The 24,007-nt window shown below is 55.3% G+C and overlaps 1 protein-coding gene across 17 annotated transcripts in view; it reads right to left on the minus strand.

Annotated features, from left to right (window-relative positions):
* CACNA1C (calcium voltage-gated channel subunit alpha1 C) overlaps nt 1-24,007 on the minus strand; it is a 435,322-nt gene that overhangs the window by 366,463 nt on the left and 44,852 nt on the right. Inside the window, exon 1 of one of the 17 annotated variants that reach the window (XM_031444410.2) lies at nt 2,290-2,847. The exons of the other annotated variants lie outside the window; for them this stretch is intronic. Coding sequence (XP_031300270.2) covers nt 2,290-2,338 — 49 coding nt within the window. The 5' untranslated portion in view covers nt 2,339-2,847. Of the gene's footprint in view, nt 1-2,289; nt 2,848-24,007 lie in introns of those variants that run through there. 17 annotated transcript variants of the gene reach the window in all.

Consider the following 24,007-nt stretch of genomic DNA (forward strand, 5'->3'; position numbering starts at 1 on the left):
CCACGAAAAAGCTGGGGGGAAAGGGCCGAGGCGTGAATGCCTCAGAGTCTGTCTGGAGAAGAATGTAACCCCCGCCGTTGCCAACTTCTTCCCCTCTCCGCTCTCGTCCGCACCATCCAAGCTGATCACTGGCTCCTCGGCCCCGCTGTCCCTGAAACCCTGACCCCCAGCTAGGTTTCCTCACCCCTTTAGTTATGGAGGCCCAGCAGCCCCTTCCTGGTACATGTTCCCGCTCTTCTAGGTCCTCCCTTCCCCACCTCCATCCCCCTCCTCCCCTCCCGCCCCCAGAACACCCACAGGGGGGTGGGGGGGGCGGAGACGGGATCCTGGTGCTCCTTCACCGAAAAATGCACCCAGGAAAGGAGGCAAAACTGCTCCCGTGAATTATATAATCACTGCAGCTCAAAGAAGGGAGAGAGCTGGAATTCAGGTTGCCATAGCGTTTGCTGGCGTGCCGCGGGGAAGGCAGGCAGAGCTCCCAGCCACGCTCACTCTCCGCCTTTCCCTCCATCTTCCTCACAGACTCGCCAGGGCCCACCAAGGCTCCTACTCTGAACGTCTGCTCCCTGGGTTCACGTGTGGGGAGGGGGTGCTGGGGGACAAAGGGGCAAAAGGAGGGAAGGAAGGAGTGAAAAAGGGTTTGTCCTGCATGGAGAGGCCTTGTGGACTGGTTAAAATTATCACCATGTGAATAATGATTGTGACCACCGTCCACGGCCATCATCAGTGGCAGTGAGGACGCAGCCCCCGGGGGTCCCTCTTCAAGGCTGCCTGGACTGAGCCAAGAGCCAGGAGGGGAGAGACCCACCCTCCTCACAGACATCAGCCTTTCTTTTGTGTCTCCTTGCTTCCCTCCTGATCCATCCACTACTGCAGGTGAGGGGTGGGGCACAGGGTGGAGAAATCCTGAGACAGAAGCTGCCCCCGTGACTCCAAAGCCCCGACTCACTCTAGAACCCACGACCCTTGACACAGTTCTTTCCTCCAAAAGAGGCCAAAATCCCCTCACTGCCACCCAGGCTGGAAATCAGTTTCAGGACGGATGGAGACCAGGCAGGGAGGCTGCCTGGCGGCCTCTGGCTCTAAAGGGTAGGAGCTCGTCTGCTAACGGTGGGGATGGGGGCAAAGGAAGTAGGAGGCTGGAGAGAAGAGGCAGGGGGCTGCCCCTCCACCAGGCCGGTCCTCCCAGGAGCACTGGAGTGCCCAGGAAGCAGCAGGACCCACAGCGACAGGTATTGAGAAGGAAGAGGTGGGAAGGAGGAGTGTAAACAGGGAGGCCTGGGAAACTGGAGGGAGAAAAGGAAGCGCCAGAGACAGAGAAAGCCATGGGGGAGGCAGAGACCAAGCCGGAGGCAGCCACACTCCAGCAGGACTGTCCCTCCACACTCCATCCTGACCGTAATTGCCCAGCAGTGCCAAAAAATAATAACTTGTTAACATGGGGGGGGGGGGGGCGGGGGGCGGTGAGGGAGAAAGTTTCCAGGAAGTGGGGAGTTGCGGGAAAGCCTTTTCCCCTCGCAGGGGGAGCAGCAGACACTTGATGCCAAGGATGGAGGTGCTGGGAAAACACTGGGCGACACTGTGAGCTGCGTGAGCTCGGCACACCCTTTTATTATTGCCTGAAAACCCGAAAAAGCAGAGCCCACACACCGCCCGAATCCTAACCGCTGACATCCTCAGGTGCTAGCCCACATGTGGGTGCGAACAGGAACACACGGGGCGTGGGCGCGCTGGGGGTCAGTGGCAGCGGAGAGGTGGGTGGGTGTAGCGAGCCGGGGGAGAGGGGCACAGAGAGAGAGAGATGGGGGGACGGCCACGGGGAGAAGGAGAGAGGGAGACGGGAAAGGAGAGGCGCCCAGACTCACGGCGGCACGCCGGCCCCCACCCGCCACCTGGAGCGCACGGCCCGGGCAGGGGCGCCAAGCAGGGGCGCCGGCCGTCCTGGTGCGGGTGCGCGCGCGCGCTCCCAGCCGCGCCCCGGGCGAGGCGAGGACCCCGGCCCGCCGGGCCGCTGGGCTCTCCCGGCAAGCGCGAGCAAGCGAGGCCGGAGCAGGCACTTGGGAACTTTTCCCCTCGCCTGGCATTTCTCCGGACGCACGGCTCGGGGGCCGTGGGCGCGGGCGGGGGAGGGGCGGGGATTTTCCGCCTGGGCTCCGCGCGGTCCGGCCCGGGTCCCGCGGGCTCCCGGCTGCTCGGGGAGAAGGACGCGCGGCGGGGAACAGCCGGGGCCGCGGGGCGCGCGGGCGAGCCAGCGAGGCTGGCAGGCGCGGCGGCGGGGTCCAGCCTTACCTTGGTGGTTTTCCTCTGGGATGTACATCCTCGTGTTCTCATTGACCATGGAGCAAGAATTGTTTTAGGAGGAGACGAAGCCACAAAGAGGAATGTCAAACACCCCCAGGCGGGTCTGCGCTAATCCCTCCTCCGAGGCCGGCGGCTTCCGTGCAAAATTCGAGGGAGCCGTGGATCTGCAGTATCTCTTCCTCCCTTCTGATGATTACCTGATTCCCATTATGGCATCAAACACCCAAAACTGATCCTTTCCACTACTGCCTCCTTCAGAGAAATTGTAATGCATCCTCAGCACATCCGGGCCCCTTCCAAGAATTCAGCACCGCACCTCTGGCGGCCACAGCATTTGAAAAAATAAATGGAGAGGCTGAGCGGGAGGCGGGAGGGGGAGAGGGGAGCACCGACCCCAGGACGGGAGGAGCCCGCCGGCCGCCGGCCCGAACCGTCTCCGCCCGCTCTCGGCGCGTCCTCCCCGGCCCTGCTCCGCGTTTTCTGCCCAAAGGTCCAGCGAGTCCCGAGGGCGAGGAGGCAGGAAGGCGCCGCCGCTCCGGGCCGCGCCGCGCGCCGCTCTGGCAGGAGCTGTTTCTGCAGAGGCGGCGAGAGGGAGCCGCGGGCAGGAGCGCGGAGCGCGGCGCTCACCCCGCGGCCCGCTGCCCCGCCCGCCCGCCCGGCGCGCCCCAGGCGGACGCGCTGAACGCTTCCAGATGTGGCGGCGGCGCGCGGGGCCGGGCGCACGGCGCGGGGCGCACGGAGCCGGGCGCGCGGCGCCGACTTGGGCCTGGCCTGGGCCCCCACTCGCCCCGCCGCCCGCGCCTCGGCCCACATGCCGCCCAGACACACCCCTCGCGCCCCGCCCCGGCCCCCACGGCGGCCGGCGAGGCCTCGGGAGCGCAATGCCAGGAGGGGCTCCGATCCGCCCACCTAGAGTGTCTGCAGCTCGGGCCGCCGAGCAAAACGGCAGGACGAGCCGTGCCCCCGCGCCTGGGTCTGATCGATCCATGACGAACAGAGCGGCTGCACGAGTGGCGTGGAGAGGCGAGGGTGGGCAGGAGCGAGGGCAGAGAGAGAGGGCCCGAGAGGCGGAGCCTCATGGCAAGGCAGTGGTGCCCAGATGTCTGAGCAGATTAATAGACCCGGGGCTTCTTAATTCCTCGGAGGCAGCCGAGCACGTGTGCTGCTAGGCTATCCTTACCTTCTCTTAATTATTCCTGCCACTCCGGCGGGAATCTATTGAGCGCCGCTCCTTCCCGGAGCGGCGAGCCTTTCTCCCCATCACTCGGGCCGCCGATGAAGGTCCATGGCACCCCCTGCAGGCCCGGGCTCCTGACAGCGGGGCCGCCTGAGCCCTGGCAGGGACCCTTGCAGCTCCTCCACCTTCCTGCCCGCAGACCCCCAGCACCGGCCCCTGCACTCACGCCCTGGGCGAGCCCGTCCATCCCCTCGGCAGTGGGCAACTGCCCACACCAGATTCGTGTCTCCAGCGCAGACCTCCCTTCTTCATCGCCAGGCTGCGCAGGCGATCAGCCTGCACCCTGGGCTTGCAGGGACATCTCACACCTGCCAGGCCCAAACGCCAGGTTCCTTATTTTCTGTGCAAAACCTGCTCCTCAGTAGCCTCCCCATCTCAGAGGGTGGGGCCAAAAGCCTGGGTCGTTCACGACTCCTTTCTCTCATGTTCACTGCTGGGCCTTTGGGAAACCCAGAAAAAAACCTGGAAGTGACCACTGCTCAGCTCCCCTCCTGCCCCCTGCCCCAGGCCTGAGGCAGCAGCGTCTTCGGCTGTGTTTCCGCAGAGGCTGGTATCCCCGGTCCCCCTCCCCTCTGCTCCTTTAATTGATCTCCATACAACAGTCAGACGACCCACCTGAAGGATAACGTCACAGCAACCCCACAGGGCTCCCCAGTTCACAAAGTAAAAGCTGGGGCCTCTGAGCAGCCTCCAGGGACCCACGCAAATGGCATGTGCAGCTCGCCTTGAGTCCTCTCCACTCTCACCCGCTTGCTCCAGTCACACCAGCTCCATGCTGGCCCCAGGCTCTCCAGTACCCCCCCCAACACTGGAGCCCTTCGCTCTGACTGTCCCCATTGCCTGCGACGTTCTTCCCTCAGACAGGCACCTAGTGAACTCCCTCACTTTCCTCAAGACTTTGCTCAAACCTCACTTTCTCAGTGAGGTTCACCCTGACCACCATACTTGGTACCGTCGGCCCTCAGGAACTGCGAGTTGTGAAACTGCAGGTGGATCACCAGTTGGTTGAATCCGCGGATGCGGAACGGCAGATACAGGGGCCAACAAAGTGACACCATTTTATAAAGGGACTTGAGCATCCAAGGATTTTGGTGTGCGCAGAGGTCCTGCAACCAACCCCCAGGAGCATCGAGGGGCAGCTACTCCTGAACCCGCCCGGCCGCGCCCCACCGCCCTCAGCCTCCCTTCCCTTCTTTTGCCCTGTTATTAACCCCTGCCTAGCATGCCATGTAGTCTGCTTACTCATTGATTGTACTGTTCCTGGCCTGTGCCACCCACTGAGATGTAAATCCCGTGAGGGCAGGGATGGCTGGCCGTTTTTGGCTCGTCCGTGTACCTCAAGTGTACAGAACAACGTCTGGCAGAGGGTACTCAATAAACAGGAGTGGAGAGAATGAATGAAAGAACACGCACCTGAGATGGTTTCAGGAGCCCCCCAACTCACTGCATCGAAATGCCTCTGCAGCCCCGGTTGATGTCTAGAACCTCACGGCTCCAGCTCCATCGTCTCAGCCAAAACGCAGAAGCCCTGCGAGGGGCATTAAGCCTTAAGCGTCATCTTCGTTCTGCTGTGAGCAGCGGTCTAGATGCTGTTGGTTACAGGAGAAACGTAGCCTCCGTGCCGTTTTGGTGTGCTCGCACTCGATTTTCAAGCTGACAGAGAACATCAGGATGATGCAAACCCAGATACCTGCTCCGTTTCGCATTTGGGCACACCACAGGCCTGTGCTCCAGAGCCCTGGGCGCCTGATCGTCCACACTCACGCTGCGCCTGGCCTGGCGCCCCTTCACCCACGGTATACGGGATGAACAGCGGCTAACGCCGCTGAGCGGGCCGTGCTGGGGTGGGTGTCTGACCGTGTTGTCTCACGGAATCCTCGTTGCAAGGAGGGGCTGGCGTGACTGTTGATTATCACCCTCACTTCACAGACGTGGAAACTGATGCTTGGGGACTTAATTTACACGTCCAGACTCATCCACTGGTAAACGGTGGAGCCTGGACTTAGCGCAGGAGGGTCTGACTCCACACACAAGTCGGCCGGCACCGTGACCCTGCTCGCAGAGAGGGCGGGCTTGGGGAGGGCCAGAGTAGAGCCGTGTAGGACGGTGAAGCGGTTGTGGAGAGCGCCTTGGGGAATTCACTGGGCTTCGGATTCCGGAGAGCGGAGTGCACGTGTGCTGGGGGCTCGTGCAGGGTTTACAGGCAGGCTTTTCTAAAGGTAGGCACTGTGTATACCTAGCAAGTAAATATTACCTTCATGCCTCTGTAGTTCCATTTTTCACTTCTCTTTTCAGCTGTGAAATGTGTTCTTTCCCTTCCAGAAAAAGGTATTTCCTAAATATTTGGTCTTGCAACGTGCACCCATATCTCGGCTTCTGACTTTGGAACTCAGCCCTCGGTGCACCCTTTCCAGGTGACAGGTTCTCAGCACGACAAACAGAAACCACCCTGAATTCTGCTTTGGGGATTTGGGAGACGGTGGGGGCCGAGGAGGGAGCCTCTCTGTCTCTTGCCTGCCGTGATTTGACTCTGGTGAAGGTGCTGTCCCCTCCACCTCCCGTAGCTCTGCCTGTGCCCTCCTCCCGCCCATGTGACATCTGCTCATCAGTGTGCCTTTCCTCCCTGCCCCCCCACTATGTCCTCAGTGTCTGCAGAGAGAGAACTGTGTTCGTTTTTCTTCCTGCGCAGCATAATACTTTGTGTATTGGGACACTCACTGTATGTTCAGTGCATGATTCACTCTGGAAAAGATTCTTTAATGTGACCACAAATATTTCCTTTGGAAGCAATTAAGAGCACACTGAATGCACTACTTTGGTAAGAGTGAAAAACTTGGAAACAATCTATCCAATCAGAGAAAAGATTGGTTAAATAATAACATTAAGAGATTATTACAGTCATTTGCTCCTCAAAACAGCCCTATGACACCCCCTCCCCCAGCTCTTCCTCCTCTGAGTCCTGAGCAGAGTGCACGCCTGGGTCTGAGGTCAAGGGCATGGCCGCCAAGTCAAGGTTAAAGAGGAGAGACAGCAGCAACACCACTGGTCCTCGGTCTCGCGTGTCCTCGGTCGCTCCTGGGTCACACCCTGCTCACTATGCCTCCAGACGCTGGCCCTGCTGATCCCCGGACAGCAAGGCACGGCCTCCGCAGACAAGCCGCCCTGTCACAAGGCCAAGGTCAAAGGCCTACCACCGGCCCCGCCCCCAAAGCTCACCGTGAGCTGCTGTCTGGGTGGAACCTAAGGACGCGTCCCACCTTCTGCCCGGCCACCTGCTTAGATGTTTTCCTGAGTCAGTGGTCAGGGCCCAGCACAGAGCACATATCTGTCAAACTCATGCTAATGCCCATCACTTAATAACACCTGCAGCTAAGAGCCTGGTCTTCGGAGACAGGCCAGGCCCGGAAGCAGGCTCTCCCCACTGCAAGCTGCGGGGGCTCAGACGCCCGACTTCACTTCCCAAGGCCCAGTTTCCACACAGTGGAGCCAACAGTGGTTCCTCCCTCCGCGGGGTGGTGGTGAGAATTAAATCAGATAAGCCAGGGGAGGCACGTGGAACACACATCTGGAACACGCATCCGGGCTGTCACCATCCTCATCCCCACAAGAAAGACGAGTTGAGTGGACTCTGCAGGCCCTCTCCTCACTCCAGCCCTGCCAAAAAGCCTGATCGCCCCCACCACACTTCACGGGTATAAAACGCCAGCTAAGAGGTCGGCTTTCTCCCCAAGCTTGCCAGGTCAGTCGTGACAGAGCTGGGACCTGAGCCCAAGGCTGTGAAAATCCAGAGGCCGGGAGCCGTTCCACGGGCCACCCGAGACGTTTCAGCCCCGGAACTGAAATGGGGAGAGAAAGGCCTCGGGAAAACTGTCCCAGCTCACAAGTCAGAGAGCGGAGCTGCGAGGACGGGCCCTGCCCTGTGCCACTCAGCTCTCTCCTCCGCACCCGCTTGTCTGGAGCCCCCGGGACACGCGAGATCCCTGCAAGCCCCCATCTCCCTCCTAAGGGGAGGCCAGGGTGTCTGGGGTAAGGGGACTTCAGCCTTCATCCTGCCGTCTCCTCAGACTGCAGGGGTGAGCACAGGTAGGGACAGGTCCACCCCGTGATTTCCAGCAACTTGACTGCCGGAGCCAGGAAGCAAGGTGGTGGCTGGCCTGCCCCGGCGACGGCCCTGCCCCCGGCGACAGCCCTGCCCCTGCAACAGCCCTGCCCCCAGTGACGGGCTGCGTGAGCCCCAGTTGTAGCTGTCTCTGCCTCCTGAGACCCCGGTCAGTTCAGGCTGAGTCCCACAGCAGCCGGGCCCCTCATCTGCCCAGCCAGGCCCTGGGGCCGCATGGCCGGCAGCCCTTTGCAAAGAAGCCAACGGAAGAAAAGAGCTAAACGGTTGAGATGATTTTCTTAACTACTCGCCAAGGCCCTGGGGAAGGCAGTTTTGGTTTTGTAGGGGTGACCTGCTGACCCCAAAAGGAACCCCTTCAACCCAATACTGCACCCACTTTTGAGGGGCTCAGAGGCCACCAAGAGCAAAGGCTGTTCCTACTGTGTTTGTGTCCTGGGTGTCAAAAATGACCACGCGCTGGGAGGGCTCAGACATCAGACATCTTTTGTCTCTCAGTTTTGGAGGCTAAAGGTTGAAAATCAGGCGGGGTCCCTTTGGGGGCCCCGGGGGAGGTCCAGGGTCCATATTCCTCTTCCACCTCCGGGTGGCTGCGGACACCCCTTGGCTTGTGACCACATCCCCCCCCACTCTGTCCCTCCAGTCCCGTGGCCGCCGCCTCCTCTCCTGCCCCGTCTCACAGGGACACTTGTCAGGGCTCCTGGATAACGCAAGGTGACATCTTCCTCTCAAGACCCTTCAGGTGACTGAGTGTGGTCACAGCCCCAGGTGCTGGGGATTAGGGTGGGGACACACAGTCTGAGGGGCCACCACTCAGCCACCACCCCGCCTTAACTCACCTCCCGCGTCTGAATCTCAAGTCCAACCTTCACCGGTTACGGAAGCTCGGCGACCTCCCTCCCGCTCTCTCTCCCTGAGTCTTGGTTGCTTTGTTGGTGAACTGGAGATGGCGGGCGTGTGCTAAGACGTCAGTGAGTGGTGAGTAAATCCAGCAGAGGCACCCCTCCCCCCAGGGTTCAGCCTCACACTCACAACAACTCTGTGGGGTAAACATCACTCCAGTTCTTAAACTAGAGGAACTGAACCCCTGGAGGTTAAGTAACTGGACCACACAGCTCAGCGGCTGGGACTGGACCTGACTTGAGACCCTGGGGTCCACCATGCTCGCAGCCTGCCTGACCCCTTCCCCTTCTAACTGCTGCGGGCTGGAGAGAAGCTGTGTTCTCAGGTGAACTGGGCGGTGCCCCCTTCGGTAGGGCCTCCAGAGCGTTCCCCCTCTAACCAGCCTTGCGAATGTCCTTTCCTCTCCTCTTCCCCTTCCGGAGGCATCTGAGTTCACCGTGGTCCTGAGAGTAAAGCCCTTTCTCCGGCCTACAGGAGTCAGATGTCAACGCTCCTGTGCAACCCACAGCCCCCCTGGTAGCACAACTCCTGCTCACGCCACCTCCCCGTCAATCTTTCAGCCGCTTCCCGCCTGTGCTGTCGTCTCTCTGAGCCCCAGTTCTTGTCTCGCCTGCCCTCGGGTGAGCGACAGACGATGGCCCAGCGCGTGTTTACATTCCAGAAGATTCCTTCCTGGAGGGTCACTGTGCATCTGTCCCTCTTAGGAGTCTGCGGCATCAACCTCCCACCTGCCTTCCTACCATGTCAGGAATCACGCTCGACGAGGGGCAATGCCTGGTTCCTAAGCTGACGTAGGTCGGGGGACCCCTTGCCTGACATAATTTAGGGCAAGAGCAACTTAGTAAACACAAAAGGGTATTTAGTCCCTAAGATTCCCTTGTAACGATGATGCTCCGTTCTGACTGTAATTCCAGTGTCTCCTCCGGGGACACCCTTGGGTCAGCCCACAGCAGTCCTTTCCTCGTGTGAAATCTAAAGGGTTCTGACACAGGCCACACGGGGAGGAGTAATCCCAAACACCTACGTCCTCAGAAAGGAAACCAGGTGCCCTCCCCTAAGCACACGTGGTGCTCGAGCTTCTGGTCACGCGGCCTTCCGAGCTGCTGGAAGGCCATCCTCCAAGTCCCGGGGAGGAGGAGTTACCCTCATTACCACCACCCTCGCAGTGAGTTCAGTGCCTCGTAACACATCTGGGTGCCAACTCAGACAAAGCCACCTCCCGGGACTTGCATGGCCCACAGAAAAGATGACGCCGGGGTGGTGACCACCGCTAACTGGCCAAATGGCTTCCGTTCAACAGCCGAGCGGAGCCTGGTGGAACCAAGAATGTGGTGGTTTTCAAGCGTGCCAGAACACGCCCAACTGTCTTTCCATATGACCCTGCAGAACTAGCTTTGTCCCCAGAGAGGTCTTAGGTCAAGGTCATACTTGAAGACAAGTGTCGTTCTTTCAGAGTTTACTGGTTCTGCCATGCTCCACACCAGGGTCAAATTTTTTGCCCTTCCGTTCAGCCCGACTTCTATGATCATTGTTTGCAATGATACGACCTCATTATTTTACCATTAATCACCAGACCTTGGTGATCGATCATCTTTTTCCAAACTGATGAGTGCTGCTCATAAAGTGAGACCTACAGGAACATCCACTGCAGCCCCTCCCGGGGAGCGGTGAGCCAGCTGTCCTGACTGCGGCGGTGGCTTCGTGGGTGTGCACAGCTGTCACGGTTCAGCCAAGTGTACGTCTGAAACACGTGCAGTTCACTGTGCAGGAGTCACACCACAACAGAGGCGTTAAAAAATAAAGAAAGAAATTCTCCTTGTAAAGAGTTCGTATGATGGAGGTCCTCATGCCCAGTACCCCCGAATGTGACTGCACTTGCAGACAGGGCATTTCAAAGACAATAAAAGGAAGTACTAGAGTAGACCCTGACCAGTGTGCCTGGTGACCTTCTAAGAAGAGGAAGTCAGGACAGAGACAGTCACAGAGGGACGACCGCCTGAGGACACAGAGGGAAGGTCTGCAAGCCAAGGAGAGGGGCCGCAGAGGAAACAGCCCTGCTGGCACCTTGAATGCGCACATCTAGCCTCGGGAGGGGTGAAAAAATACATTTCTGTTGTTTGAAAAGAAGACAAAACGAAACCAAAAAACTTCTATTGGAATTCAGTTCCAAGAATATTGTGATTTTTTCTCCTCTGGGCACATGGGAGCATACGCTTCTCAGCCTGTGCGTGGACACACTGTTGGGCTGGTTCTGACCAATGACACATGTCGCTTTCAGGTGGAGACAAGGAGAGGCCCCGTGTGATGCTCCTGTCTCTGTCCTGCCACGTCACCTGGAGGGAGCAGCTGGGAGACAGAGGGACCCACCGGCCTGGACCCCTGAGTGGCTTCGTGATGCAGAACCTCTCCCTTTGACCCCACCTGGACATGTGGTATGAGCCAGAAACAAACTTGTAATTGAGCCCCAAGAATCTGGAAGTCATTGTCAACACGCACCATCGCCTGTCCTGACGCACAGGCTGAACTCCGCGTGTGACCCGCCTGTGACTGGGGGTTTGCCAAGTTCTGAGGCGTTGAACTGGCTTCCATACCCATCAGCGTGGAGTCCATCAGCGATCCTCATTCACGAGAGAGAAGGCTGAAGCCATAAGGATCTTGTCGTGGGGGAATCGTGAGAGCATTTATCATGTGCGTAGCACATGATTGTTTTTATTTGTTCTGGATAAATCAATGACAGTATCCATTTCAACTGATTTTACAGATGAAATGCCCCAGAACACATTTCCTTCTTTAAATCTGCTGAGAGGAGAGGTGGATGTACGTCTTTGTTTGTACTGAGTAGCTTAAGCAAACCAGCCTTGTGTGGGTGAATCAGAACAGGTGAACAGCTTCTCACGGGGGCTTAGAACGTGTTCGGAGCAGCTTACGGCGTCTGCACACTGTCGTACGAGCAGCCCGCGTGGAGCAGGGGTGGTTTCTAACGGAACCCGTTTCCAGAGCGTCTAGTTCCACACGCACTTGATCTTGACCCGACTGGAGGGTGACCTGGGGAGAGACTGTCCTCTCTCTTCTGGCCTTTCTCAGCCATCCTTCTCCCACACCTGTCACCCACCCCCACTCCCCATCCTCCCATGGTCCGTTTCCCTGTGATGGAAGCCCCTCCAGGGAACCAAGGAGAGAGGCATTTGAAACACTGGTGTCTAGAAAGCCTCCTCCCGTCGGGCCCCACACCCTCCAATCATCCATCTCTTTAAGAGACGGATTTCTAATACCATTTAAAGTTTATATGAACAATTACTCTGAAAGCTCATAATGTAATTACGTTTTGCTCAGTTGTACATGAACAGTATTTGTGATGCTAGTTCAACCAGAAGAAATCTGTAGCACCAAGCTTTGCAGTCGCAGGAACTTTTCTCCTTTCAAATTTCTGTTTGTACGTCTCTTCTGGTTGCAGTGCAATAATGTGATCCATGGAAGACTTTCAAGCATAAAAATATGTTGTACAAGATAAAATTTTATGGAGGAAATGGAATGGAAATATGTTTCTGAGAAGAAAAAGAAATGATGCAAAATCTTTGTTTAAAAAAAAAGAGCTTTTATCTATTTCTGAATGGATAATAGAAGGTTTCAGATAGCTCGGGGTTTATATGTCGTTGGAAACTTTTTAAAGAGTGATGCAACAATTTTATTTTACTTTAAACTGTCAAGAGCTACAAAGCACCAGAAATTGCATCATTTACAACCACTTAAACTTATCAGGAAAATTTGGGGATGTCAACTGGGAACGCACAAGGAGGCACATGCTTTTTCAAGGCTCTTGGTGGGGGAACTCAAGCACAGGGGTGCAGAGGCCCGGGTTCAGCACAGCCCAGGCCCCCGGAGGCCCCAGCTGGCCCGGCCCCGCCCGCGTTTGTGCCGAACGGAGCAGGGGGCTCCTGGCAACAGGCGCGTGCCCTGTAAGTGCGTGTCTGTGCAGCAGAGGTTCAGCCCTGCTTCCCATGCTCCCTGTCTTCCATCCCCAACAGGGTCCTGAACAATTTGCCTCCCTTCTCAAGGTTTCCACCCTGAGATCCTTGGAGAAGGAAATGCAGTGGCCGGTGGTCCCATCACTCCGGGGGACGCAGAGGATGCTCCGGGGGTGGCACTGCAAACACTGCAGAGATTGTTTGTGTTTTACTCCACGAGAGACCCACGCAACTGTCAAGTATGGTTTTAATCGGTTAAGGCCAAACAGAGCCGGTGCTGGGACTTCCCTGCCTGTGATTTGAGAGCCTCAGAAGCACTGAGCCTCAGAAGCACTGCTCCCCATCCTGCCCCCAGGAGGGTTCATCTGGCAGATCCGAACCTGCCGTGTTTTGGTTTACTGTCCAGAAGCCGCAAGGGTTAGGTGTTGGGATGAACTCTGGCTTCCAAGCTCGTGTCTGCCACCCCCAGCTGCGTATGTTCAGCCCTTGGGGCGTCGGTTCCCTCAGCCATCAAGTGGGGAAGCCCCAGGGGAGGGCTCGGGCGCAGGATCAGGCATTGGGAGCAAAGGGTGTGGCGGGGAGAGCGGGCCTTGCCCCCGGGCAGGCGCAGGCTCACAGCACCTTTGACAGCCTGCGGGAGCACCCGGGAGTCACGCCTGGTCCAGCCTAAGCACCGTTGGCCATAATTCCAGCCCTTTTCTTCTTCTGTTGTCCCTCTTCGGAAACGGAGAACAGCACCCCTCTCTACAGGCCTAGCACGCGCTCGTCTCGACGTTACTCAGCCTACGCCAGACCTCGATAACCAAGTTCTGCCAAATTTCTCACGAAAGGCAACTAAATTTCAACAATTCTATTCAGGTGGACGCTTTCTGCTGGAAAATCTCCCTCACAGCCCCGAGAGCAGACCCTGCCAGGGGAGGAGTGGGACTCACTAAGTCACTTCTGTCAAGTCCCTGCGTCGATCTGAGGCCCCGCCAGCAGGGACCCTTGGCAGCTGGGGCAGAACCCCCTCCCTTTCCCCAGCCTCAGCAAGGTCACCTGCGTGGGGACAGCGTGGGGCTAAAGCATTTCCTGTACACAATGACCTCATTTGGGACATCTTCAATAGTTTTTAAAATGCCCAAATTATGAATGTTTAAAAAAAAAAGATGGAGTTTTACTGTCCAGCCTCAAAAATCTGCTGGCTAACTGTCTCGCGGCCGAGGCCGTGGGGTGAGCCCCGCTGAGGAGGAAGAAAGGTGAGTGGAGAGGGGACGACTTGAAGGAAAAATCTGGTGCTGTCATGCCTTCAACAACGTGGCCGAGCCTCCAGCTGGTGTCTGCCATCCTTCCTCCTGCTCGTGGCATAAACCCTGCCCTGCATCTCCAGAAGCACCTCGACACACACGCATCCGACACCTACAGGGCATCCCGGGAACCCAAGGCCTGTACCCCCTGCCCTGGCACAGGGATGCTCTCTCCTGCCCATAGGCCCCGGGATCCAGAACCACCCCTCATTTCTTCCTTCCCGCATCTGGGGTGCCAGCCCCCACCCTTGGCCCCTGTCTGGCCTCCTTGGCATCCTGTATGTCTCAGCTCCAGCTACGTCCCGGGGCCACCTGCCCAGGTGGGTGAGACTTCCCACGCCCACCCAGCCCCCCGAGAGCCCGGTAGTTATCCGCGTTGGAGCACTCGTTACGGTGTTTATTGTATCCATGTATCTGTGTATCTGTTTGCCTCCTGTCTCTTCAACTAGACTGAGCATCTCAGAGGCAAGAACCGTGTTCCACTCGCCTTTACATGTCCTATCCCAGGGGCAGTGTTTGGCTCCCATTGAGAAACATTTGACAGATGGATGATATTCTGCGATCCCTGAAGGCGGTCAGGGGTTAACCTGAAGGAACACATCACTAACGGCGCAGCTGCACGCGTGCTGCAGGCTGGCGGATGAGAGAGCTGGGGGCCGGGAGACCTGCCCTACACCCCTCGGTCATCTCACCAAAGAGCGTACAGGAAAGGCGGGACCTGAGCCGGTGCCTTGGCTCCTGGAAGCCCTCCTCTCTGACGGGTTAGCCTGGGAGATGCCTTTACAGGCGGGTCGCTTCCTTTGCCCTCTCGTCCGTATTCGCTGGGCTGCCTCGCTAAAAAGACCCTCTTCGGGGGGGCTGGGACATTCGTGAAAGTTTTGGCTCTTCTTTCTCTAGTGAGAGGCCTATGTGATGTGCAAGCAGCTGACTTCACTCACTGCATCTGCCTTCTGCAAATTCCGACCTATGAAAGCTGTGTTTACTGACAAAACATTCGTGATCCTTGCATTTGCCAGTTTCCCATCCGTAACACCTGGGTTATCCATGCCTTCTTCCCAGCATCTGTCTCTCACAAGCTCTTATTGACGAAATTCACGCTTAGGGACTTCACCTCTGAAAACACCTGGAACCGGGACAGTCCAGCAGTGGCTGTGATGTTGGATCAGATCTCGGAGAAGTAACTGAATGAGAGAAAAATCAGGTAGAACAATGAAAAGGGGAAAGTCTATGCAGGTCAGGACTGTTCCCACAATAACTGGAAAGAAAAAGGCCACTTGAAGATGTATGGCACTTGAAGTTCTCACCCGTCAAGGCACCAGCCGCCTGTTGAGCACGGGCCTGAGTATCTCCAGCCACAGCTCTGGAATCGTGTCTCAGAGGGGCCCTTCTCTGGCTTATCAAAAACCCTCCAAAATCCATTGCTTATTTTTAAATCTGGACTTTGTGTCTTAAGTGGCCAGGAGTTCCGAAATAACACAGATAAGAAAAAAGTCTCTGTGATGCGGTGCGGGGAGTTCAGTGTCGGTGACAGTGATGAGGACTGACGGCTGCCGGGCCATCAGGGGCGTCCTTGCAGGAAGGCCAGCCGCCATGGCGTCAGGTTGGTGCTCACCCGCACAGTGTGAGCGGAGTGCTTGAGGAAGTCCCCCTACCCCCAGACAGCGACGGTCTCCATCTGAGTGCCACGCTGGCTCAACTCCTACCAACAGAAATGTAAGTTTTGGGTGAGGCGGTGAGCCCCTGAGGGCCCTGTTGTAGAGTGTGGGGTCCCTGTGAGAAAGAACTGTGAGCTTCTAAGTCACTGAAAGGCAACAGGAATGATTTTCTTCCCGTCTCTGTTTTCCTGCCTGTGAAGTGCATAGTCCTTGCTACTGTCGTCTGTCTGTCTGTCTGGGGTATTTTTCCAGGGGCAGGGGCTGGGGGCGCACACAGCACAGGGGATGAGAGTGGAAGGCAGTGGGGGCGAAGGGCGCTTGGATGAGAGGGAAGAGCACCTGCAAGCAGCCAGTGCTCCCCAAGACGAGCCGGGCCGCAGCTCCGGTCTGCGCAGAGCCCACCCCCAGAGTCCCCTGGGGGGACCCCGCTCTCCAGGGGGCGGGCCCAAGGCGCCTCAGACCTGAACGTGCATTCAGACCTCCTGGGGGTCTTGTTAAGACACAGGCTCTGAATTCACAGACCTGGGGTGCAGCCTGAGGCCCTGCATTTCTCCTACAAGCTCCCAGGTGAGGCGGATGCCGCCCGTCCCCAAACTTCAGGAAGTGGGAGGCTCTGGAGGGCTCCAGAATCTTCCTGAGGGGGCGCAGCACACCCGGCGGGGCCCAGCCAGAGCCTGGGGCGAGCTTTGCTCCGGACTGGTGCCCGGTGAGAGCAGCCCCCGCCCCCAACCTGCGAGAAACAGGGGCAGCGCCCCTTCCCGGAGACCCCAACAGGGGACCCACTCTGCCCTTTCTCTCCCCTCAGAGGCCCAAGGCAACTGTTTTTGTTGTTTCCTTTTGCTTTGCTTTATTTTATTTAATTTATTTTATTTTTTGGTGGAGGGGGCAGTAGGTAATTAGGTTTGTTTGTTTGTTTAATGGAGGGACTGGGGATTGAACCCAGGACCTCGTGCATGCTAAGCATGAGCTTTACCCCGGAGCTATACCCTCACCCATATATATATATTTTTTTTTAAGACTTTGCTTTTTGGAACAGTTTTAGGTTCACAGTAGAATTGAGAGGAAACAGCAGAGATTTCCAGTCTACTCCCCCCTCATTGGTGCACAGCCTCCCCCACTGCTAACATCCCTCACCCGAGTGAGGATAAACCTATATTGACACATCATAATCACCCGAAGTCCATGGTTTACCTAAGAGCTCATCTCAGGGCTGTGCGTTCAGTGGGTTTGGGCAAATGTGTAATAACATGTATCCATCATTCCAGTATCAGTATAGTATAGCAGAGTATTTTTACTGCCCTAAAAATCTCTGTTCCATCTCCCCCTCCACCTTGCCCCCAGTCAACCACTGATCTTTTCACTGTCTCCAGAGTTTTGCCTTTTCCAGAGTGCTATATAATCGGAATCATACAGTGTGCAGCCTTCTTAGGACCCTTCAATTTTAACAACTTCAAGAGTGAGTTGAGTCCTTAATATGCTGTAACTCTCAGCTAACTCTGGTATAATAATTCAAGAATAAAGAGAAATGAGAAAAAAGATTGCCTGGAGACTAAACAACATACTACTACAAAACCAATGGGTCAGTGATGAAATCAAAGAGGAAAATTTAAAATGCCTTGAGACAAATGACAATGAAAACCACACAAAATCTACGGGACGCAGCGAAAGCAGTCCTAGGAGGGAGCTTCACAGCAACACAGGCCTTCCTCAGAAAATGAGGAGAGTCTCAAACAACCTAACCTACCACCGAAAAGAATTAGAAAAAGAAGAACAAGCAAAACCTAGAGTCAGCACAGAGAAAGGAATCATAAAGGTCAGAGAGGAAATAAATAGAGATTAAGAAAACAATAGAAAAAAAATCAATAAAAACCAAGAGCTGGTTTTTTGAAAGGGTGAACAAAAATGACAAAGCCCTGGTGAGGCTCACCAAGAAGGAAAGCGAGAGGAGCCAAAGACACAAAATGAGAACTGAAGAGGAGAAATACAACTGGTAACCCAGATACACCAAAAAAACCCGTAAGACAATACTGTGAACAATTAGATGCCAACAAATTGGACAACCAAGAAGAAATGGACAGGTTTCTAGAAACATCCAGTCCACAGACCCATCACTAGAAGTGAAAGAAGGTCTATTATTAAAAAAAACAAAAACAAAAACAAAAAACTCCTTGCAAACAAAAGTTTTTTGCAAGACCAGATGGCTTCACTGGGGAATTCTACCAAACATACAAAGAAGAACTTATACTGATCCTTCTCAAACTCTTCCAAAAGATTGAAGAGGAGGTGACACCCCCAAACTCATTCTATGAAGCCACCGTCACCCTGATACCAAAACCAGACAAAGACACCACCAAAAAGGAAAATTACAGGCCGATATCTTTGATGAATACAGATGAAAAAATTATCAACAAAATATTAGCAAACTGAATCCAACAACACATAAAAAAGATCATACACCATGATCAACTTGGATTCATCCCAGGGTCAGAAGGAGGATTCAACATATGCAAATCAATCAATGTGATACACCATATCAACTAAAGAAAGGACAAAAACTGCATGATCGTCTCAATAGATGCAGAAAAAGCATCTGATAAAATTCAACACACATTCATGATTAAGAAAGAAAGCCCTCACCACATTGGGTGTAGAGGAAACGTATCTCAACATAATAAAAGCTATTTACAACAAACCTACATCCAATGGAATACTCAGTGGTGAAAAGCTGGAAGCCTTCTGCTGAAATCTGGAGCGAGACTCGGCTGCCACTTACACCACTTCTATTCAGCACAGCACAGGAAGTCCCAGCCACAGCAATCAGGCAAGAAAAAGAAATGAAAGGGATCCAAACTGGAAGCGGAGAGGCAAGACTGTTGCCATATGCAGATGACATGATCCTGTGTGCGGAAAACCCTGAAGACTCCACACAAAAGTCACTAGAGCTGATGGACGAATTCAGCAAGGTAGCAGGATACAAGATTAACATACAGAAATGTGTTGCATTTCTTTACACTAACAATAAAATGTCAGCAAAGGAAAGTAAAAAACCAATTCCTCTTGAAATCACATCCAAAAAATACTTAGGAACGCACCTGAGCAAGGAAGTGAAAGACTTGTAAGCGGAGAACTGTCAAACACTGACAAAGGAAACTGAAGATGATTCAAAGAAATGCAAAGATTTCCCATGCTCTTGGACTGGAAGAATCCATATTGTTAAAATGGCCATACTGCCCAAAGCAATCTACAGATTTAACGTGATCTCTATCAAATTACCCATGACGTTTTTCACAGAGCTAGAACAAATAATCCTAGAATTTATGTGGAACCGCAAAAGGCCCAGAGCTGCCAAAGCAATGCTGAAGGAAAAGAGCAAAGCTGGAGGCATAAGCCTCCCAGACTTCAGACAGCACTACAGAGCTACAGTCATCAAAACAGTGTGGTCCTGGCACAAAAACAGACCTATCAATCAATGAAACAGAATAGAGAGCCCAGAAATAAATCCACAGACTTACAGTCAATTAATCTTCGACAAAGGAGGCAAGAATATACTATGGAGAAAAGACAGTCTCTTCAGCAAGTGGTGCTGGGAAAGCTGGACAGCAGCATGCAAATCAATGAAGCTAGAACACTCCCTCACTCCATACACAAAAATAAACTCAGAATGGCTTAAATACTTAAGTACAAGACACCATAAATCTCCTAGAGGAGAACATAGGCAAAACATTCTCTGACATAAATTGTAGCAAAGTTATCTTAGGCCAGGCTCCCAAGACAATAGAAATAAAAGCAAAAATAAACAAATGGGACCTAATCAAACTTAAACGCTTTTGCACAGCAAAAAAAAAAAAAAAAAACCATAAACAAATGAAAAGACAACATACGGACTGGGAGAAAATATTTGCAAATGATGCAACTGACAAGGGCTTAATTTTCAAAATATACAAAAAGCTGATACAACTTAATAACAAAAAAGCAAACAACCCAATCAAAAAATGGGCAGAAGATCTAAATAGACGTCTCTCCCAAAAAGGCATCCAAATGGCCAACAGGCACATGAAAAGATGCTTAAAATTGATAATTATCAGAGAAATGCAAATCAAAACTACAATGAGGCATCATCTCACACCAGTCAGAATGGCCATCATTAAAAAGTTCACAAACCATAAATGCTGGAGAGGCTGTGGAGAAAAGGGACCCCTCCAACACCGCTGGTGGGAATGTAATTTGGTGCAGCCACTGTGAAAAACAGTATGGAGATTCCCCGAAAAACTAAAAAAACAGAGTTACCCTATAATCCAGCAATCCCACTCCTGGGCATGTATCCAGAAGGAACTCTAATTCAAAAAGACACCTGCACCCCAATGTTCATAGCAGCACTATGTACAATAGCCAAGATATGGAAACAATATAAGTGTCTATCAACAGATGACTGGATAAAGACGATGTGGTATATTTATACAATGGAATACTACTCAGCCATAAAAAAGAACAAAATAATGCCATTTGTAGCAACATGGATGGACCCAGAGATAATCATATTAAATAAAATCAGACAGAGAAAGATAACTATCATTTGATATCACTTATATGTGGGGTCTAAAAAGAATGATACAGAGGAACTTACAAAACAGAAAGAGACTCAGACATAGAAAACAAACTTATGGCAAATGGGGGGAAAGGAAGTGGGAGGGATAAATTAGGAGTTTGGGGTTAGCAGATATACACTGCTGTATATAAAACAGATTAACAACAAGGTTCTGCTCTACAGCACAGGGAACTATATTTGATAACTTATAATAACCTATCATGAAAAAGTGTATATATATATATGTAACTGATCACTTTGCTGCACACCAGAAACTAACGCAATATTATAAATCAGCCATATACAACCAGCTCCATAAAAGAAGAATGCCGGTCAGCAGACAGCAGGCCCCACGCAATGCCTGATGATCCGAGTGACAAAAGCAAGGGAAGCGCCACAGGCGCGCAGCCACGTGCGCGGAGGATTAAGATTCCTCGCGTGCCTAGCCAACAACGCACGCTTTCTCTCTGGCTCCTGAGAGCTGGAGGAGGCACGGGTATCGAGTGAGCGGCAGGGTAACCTGTCCCGCGACGGGGCCTGGGCACTGGCCGGAGCCGCGCGCAGACCAGGCCGGGCCCGGGGGGCGGAGCTGGGCGGCCCGGGGCGGGGGGGCCAGGAGAGGCCGCGGGGAACCCACCCCCCGAGGGAGGTGACTCACGGCCCCGCGCGCTGGCTCGGGACGCACGCATTACAAAGGCAGCAGATGAGAGTGTTTTTTCAAAACTGAAGAGGCAGCGAACTCTGTCTCCAGCATCCTCTCGCTTCCTATGGGGGCCTTTGTCTCTGCTCCGGGCAGACTCCGCTCCTGGGACCCTGTGTCCTCACCGCACACCCTCCTGTCTGCAGACCGAGAGGCTCCCTCCTCGGGTCACTGAGGAGTGGCGTGGAAGTGGCCTGAGGCAGTCCCCTTCCTGGGGGCCCACCCTAAACGTAGCAAAGGGTGGGGTGCCCAGTGGGCTAGGGCCCTCCAACGGCGGCAGCACCCACAGACGGGACTGTCCCTTCTCTGCAGCGGCTCCAAAAGGCGCAGCTTTGAGTGGCCACAGCCCCCCAGCTGCCCCCTCCTCCCCAGGCCCCGCCCTGGGTCACCCGGGGGAAGGGCCTCCCGGGCTGGGTCTGTGGGCAGCTCTGCAGACCTCAGCGACAGGCTTGCCACACAGCAGAGCATTATCATTCCCACAGAGTACTGAGCTGCAGGGGACACCCGGGCAGCACTTTTTTTACACTCTTTGTAAAATGTATTTTATTTTACTTTTTTATTTGGGGGTAGTTAGGGTTACTGACTTGTTTATTCTTGAACTCGGGACCTCGTGCAGGCCAAGCACGCGCTCTGCGGCCTGAGCTACACCCTCCCCCGGTGGCGCTCTCAACTTGAGAAGCCCTGGCTTTCAGGGCTGGAGTCGTCTTTGGGAACCATCCTTAACTCAACCCCCATGTTTACCCATGGGGAAAATAAACCCCAGAGAAGGGTGTTGAGACAAAATTGGTGATTCCCAAGGCAGCACAAGTAGGACCAGAACCCGCCCACCCCCCACCCCCAAGCAGAAGACCCAGGACGGCTACCCTCAAGGAACGAGGCGTCGATCACAACCACAGAGGTTCAGAGGCGGCGAGAAGAACTCGCTGCTAATGAAGATGATTAAATACTGGAGCAGACAGCCACGGGGATTGTGAAATCGTCCTCCCTGGAGATCTTTTAAAATAGGACAGCTAACCATCTGTCTGAGATGCTTTAAGTACAGTCCTGCCTCGGAGGTAGGACAGCCATGGACGACCCCCCCTGCTGCCACATCTCGGGGTTCTGCGATCACACCTGATGTAGGTGCACCACGGGGCCCCCAGGCGGGTCTGGGCTGCCTCCCCCGCTGGGACTCAGCCGCCAGGGCTGCTGAGAGGGTGGGAGGCCACGGAGCTCTGCTTGGACGGGGTGGGACGGGACGGCGCCCCACGGAGCAGAGGTGTCTGCTTCCCAGGGCGCCCTCCCCTGCCCGCCCCTCCCTGCCTCGGGAGCCCAGGGCGCTGCAGCCCATGCCAGCAGGACCAGGGGACTCCAAGAAACGCAGAATCACAGCAGCAAGTGACAAAGTGCAGCCCCGCCCTCAGAGGAGAGAACTGTCCCCTGTTTCTTTTCGAACATTCAGAGCGGCTCCAGCCTTGTGAGATTCCAGCTCCCTTCCAGGACCTTGAGGGGGTTTTGGGAGCATCCAGACACATTGCCCTGGGAGACAGGAGCCTCTGGGCGGAGGACACACCGCCAGCGGGGCCAGGGCCAGGGGTCCCCACCCCACAGAGGTGCCCAGATCTTCCCGTGCCAGCGGGCAGCCCTGGCACCCAGAGGCCCGACTGGGCAGCTGGGGGAGACTCTGATCGGCACCCCCAGGGCTTTTCCTCATGCTGTCCCCCTCCACCCCTTCCCTGTCCAGCTCCCAGTTCTCACCCCCTTTCCACGAAGCTGGACTGGCTGTCCCCTGGCACCATGTCTCCCTGATAATTCTTACACAGAGAATTAAAACCACCTGTTTACACATTGCTCGGCCTTGCAGGTCCACAGACTCCTTGAGGGCAGGACTGTGGGTCACTTCCCAGTGTCTGCCCAGGGCCCGCTCAGAGCAGGCACCCAGGAGGGTGCCGGCTGAGTGAGTGAGCGGGGCCTACGGGCTATGGTCATGCTGGACGGCGCAGCTCGCCCTGGAGTGATTCCGAAGGGATTGGATATGGGCCCACTGCTTCCGCTGACCTCCTCTCAGCTTGCGTGTGGGGGTTCACTCTGCATCGAGCAGTGACACAGGGAGCTCCCTGGGGGCATCTGGTGGCCCCTCCTGTCACAGTGAACAACCCCATGGCACTCCCAACCTCAGCACCTGGGCCTGGAGGCCGCTGAGGGGCGGGACCCTGGCCAGGAGCCAGGTCTCCGATGTGCTGAGGTCAGGCTGCTCCCTCGATGTCTCCCTGTGGTTCTAACCCAGTCCTGCGGCTTCACATGGCGGATGCGCACCCTCTCCCAGGTCCCGGGGAGACTCGGGAGGGAGTGTGGCCGTGGACCTGGAAGGACTGGGATGTGAGTCTTCGCTGGGCCACTTGCTAAGTGTGAGTTTGGGGGTGTCACTTAACCTCTCCAGGCTTCAGTTTGGCCATCTGCGTAATGGGAGTGAGGACCCCCACCCGCCGGGGCTGTTGGGAGGACCATGGTGAGGTGGTAAACTTCCAGTGTCTGAGAAGCAGCAGGTAGTCGAGGAGAGATGCTGCCATTATTAAAGAAACGTTATTAAAATAATACACTTGAAATCCTCCTCCCGCTCCCTGCGTCTCTTCCTCTCCAGACCAGAACACGAGCTACCTTCCCCCCCTCTGCCACCCCCGCTCACTCCCTGCCTGGGTTCCTCTCAGGACGCGCTACCAGCACTGGCCCATCGCCCAGGCTGCTGTGACCAGCTCAGTGCCACGTCACCACCTTCGTTTCGGACGCTCTACCTCCGTTGACGGAGCCCCAGGTGGTGCCAGCCTGAGCGGCAGCGGCCTCTGCCGTAGGTCCCGGGCGGCGCGGCCCGGTCCTCTCATCTCCGTGGTGAGAGGGACGCTGGAGAGTCGACGCTGGGGTGGCTCTGTGAGGAGGCGCTGGGCCTCGGTGCCATTTTTCTCATCTGTTTTTGTGTGAGATTCCCAGAAGACCTTTGCCCTCGGGGTTATAGTAGGAGTCATATTGAGGGCCCTGAAGACAGTGTCCCCATCCCCACAAGGGCAGTGTGAGACCCTGGGAGACACGCAGCACGGGAGGATGAGGGTGAAGCCCGTTTTCTAGGAGAGAAGACAGAGTTAGAAGTTTGTGTTCTGAAGATGTGAGAGCAGACTGGTCTGGAGGGGAAGGGCCGGGGCCCGAGCCCCCGTGCACTGCCCCAGGGATGCTGCACCTGGGAACGGGCCCAGGACCACTGGGACGGGCGTCATGTGGCAGCTGGTC

This window comes from Camelus dromedarius, chromosome 25 (assembly GCF_036321535.1).
Source record: "Camelus dromedarius isolate mCamDro1 chromosome 25, mCamDro1.pat, whole genome shotgun sequence".
Lineage (NCBI taxonomy): Eukaryota > Metazoa > Chordata > Mammalia > Artiodactyla > Camelidae > Camelus > Camelus dromedarius.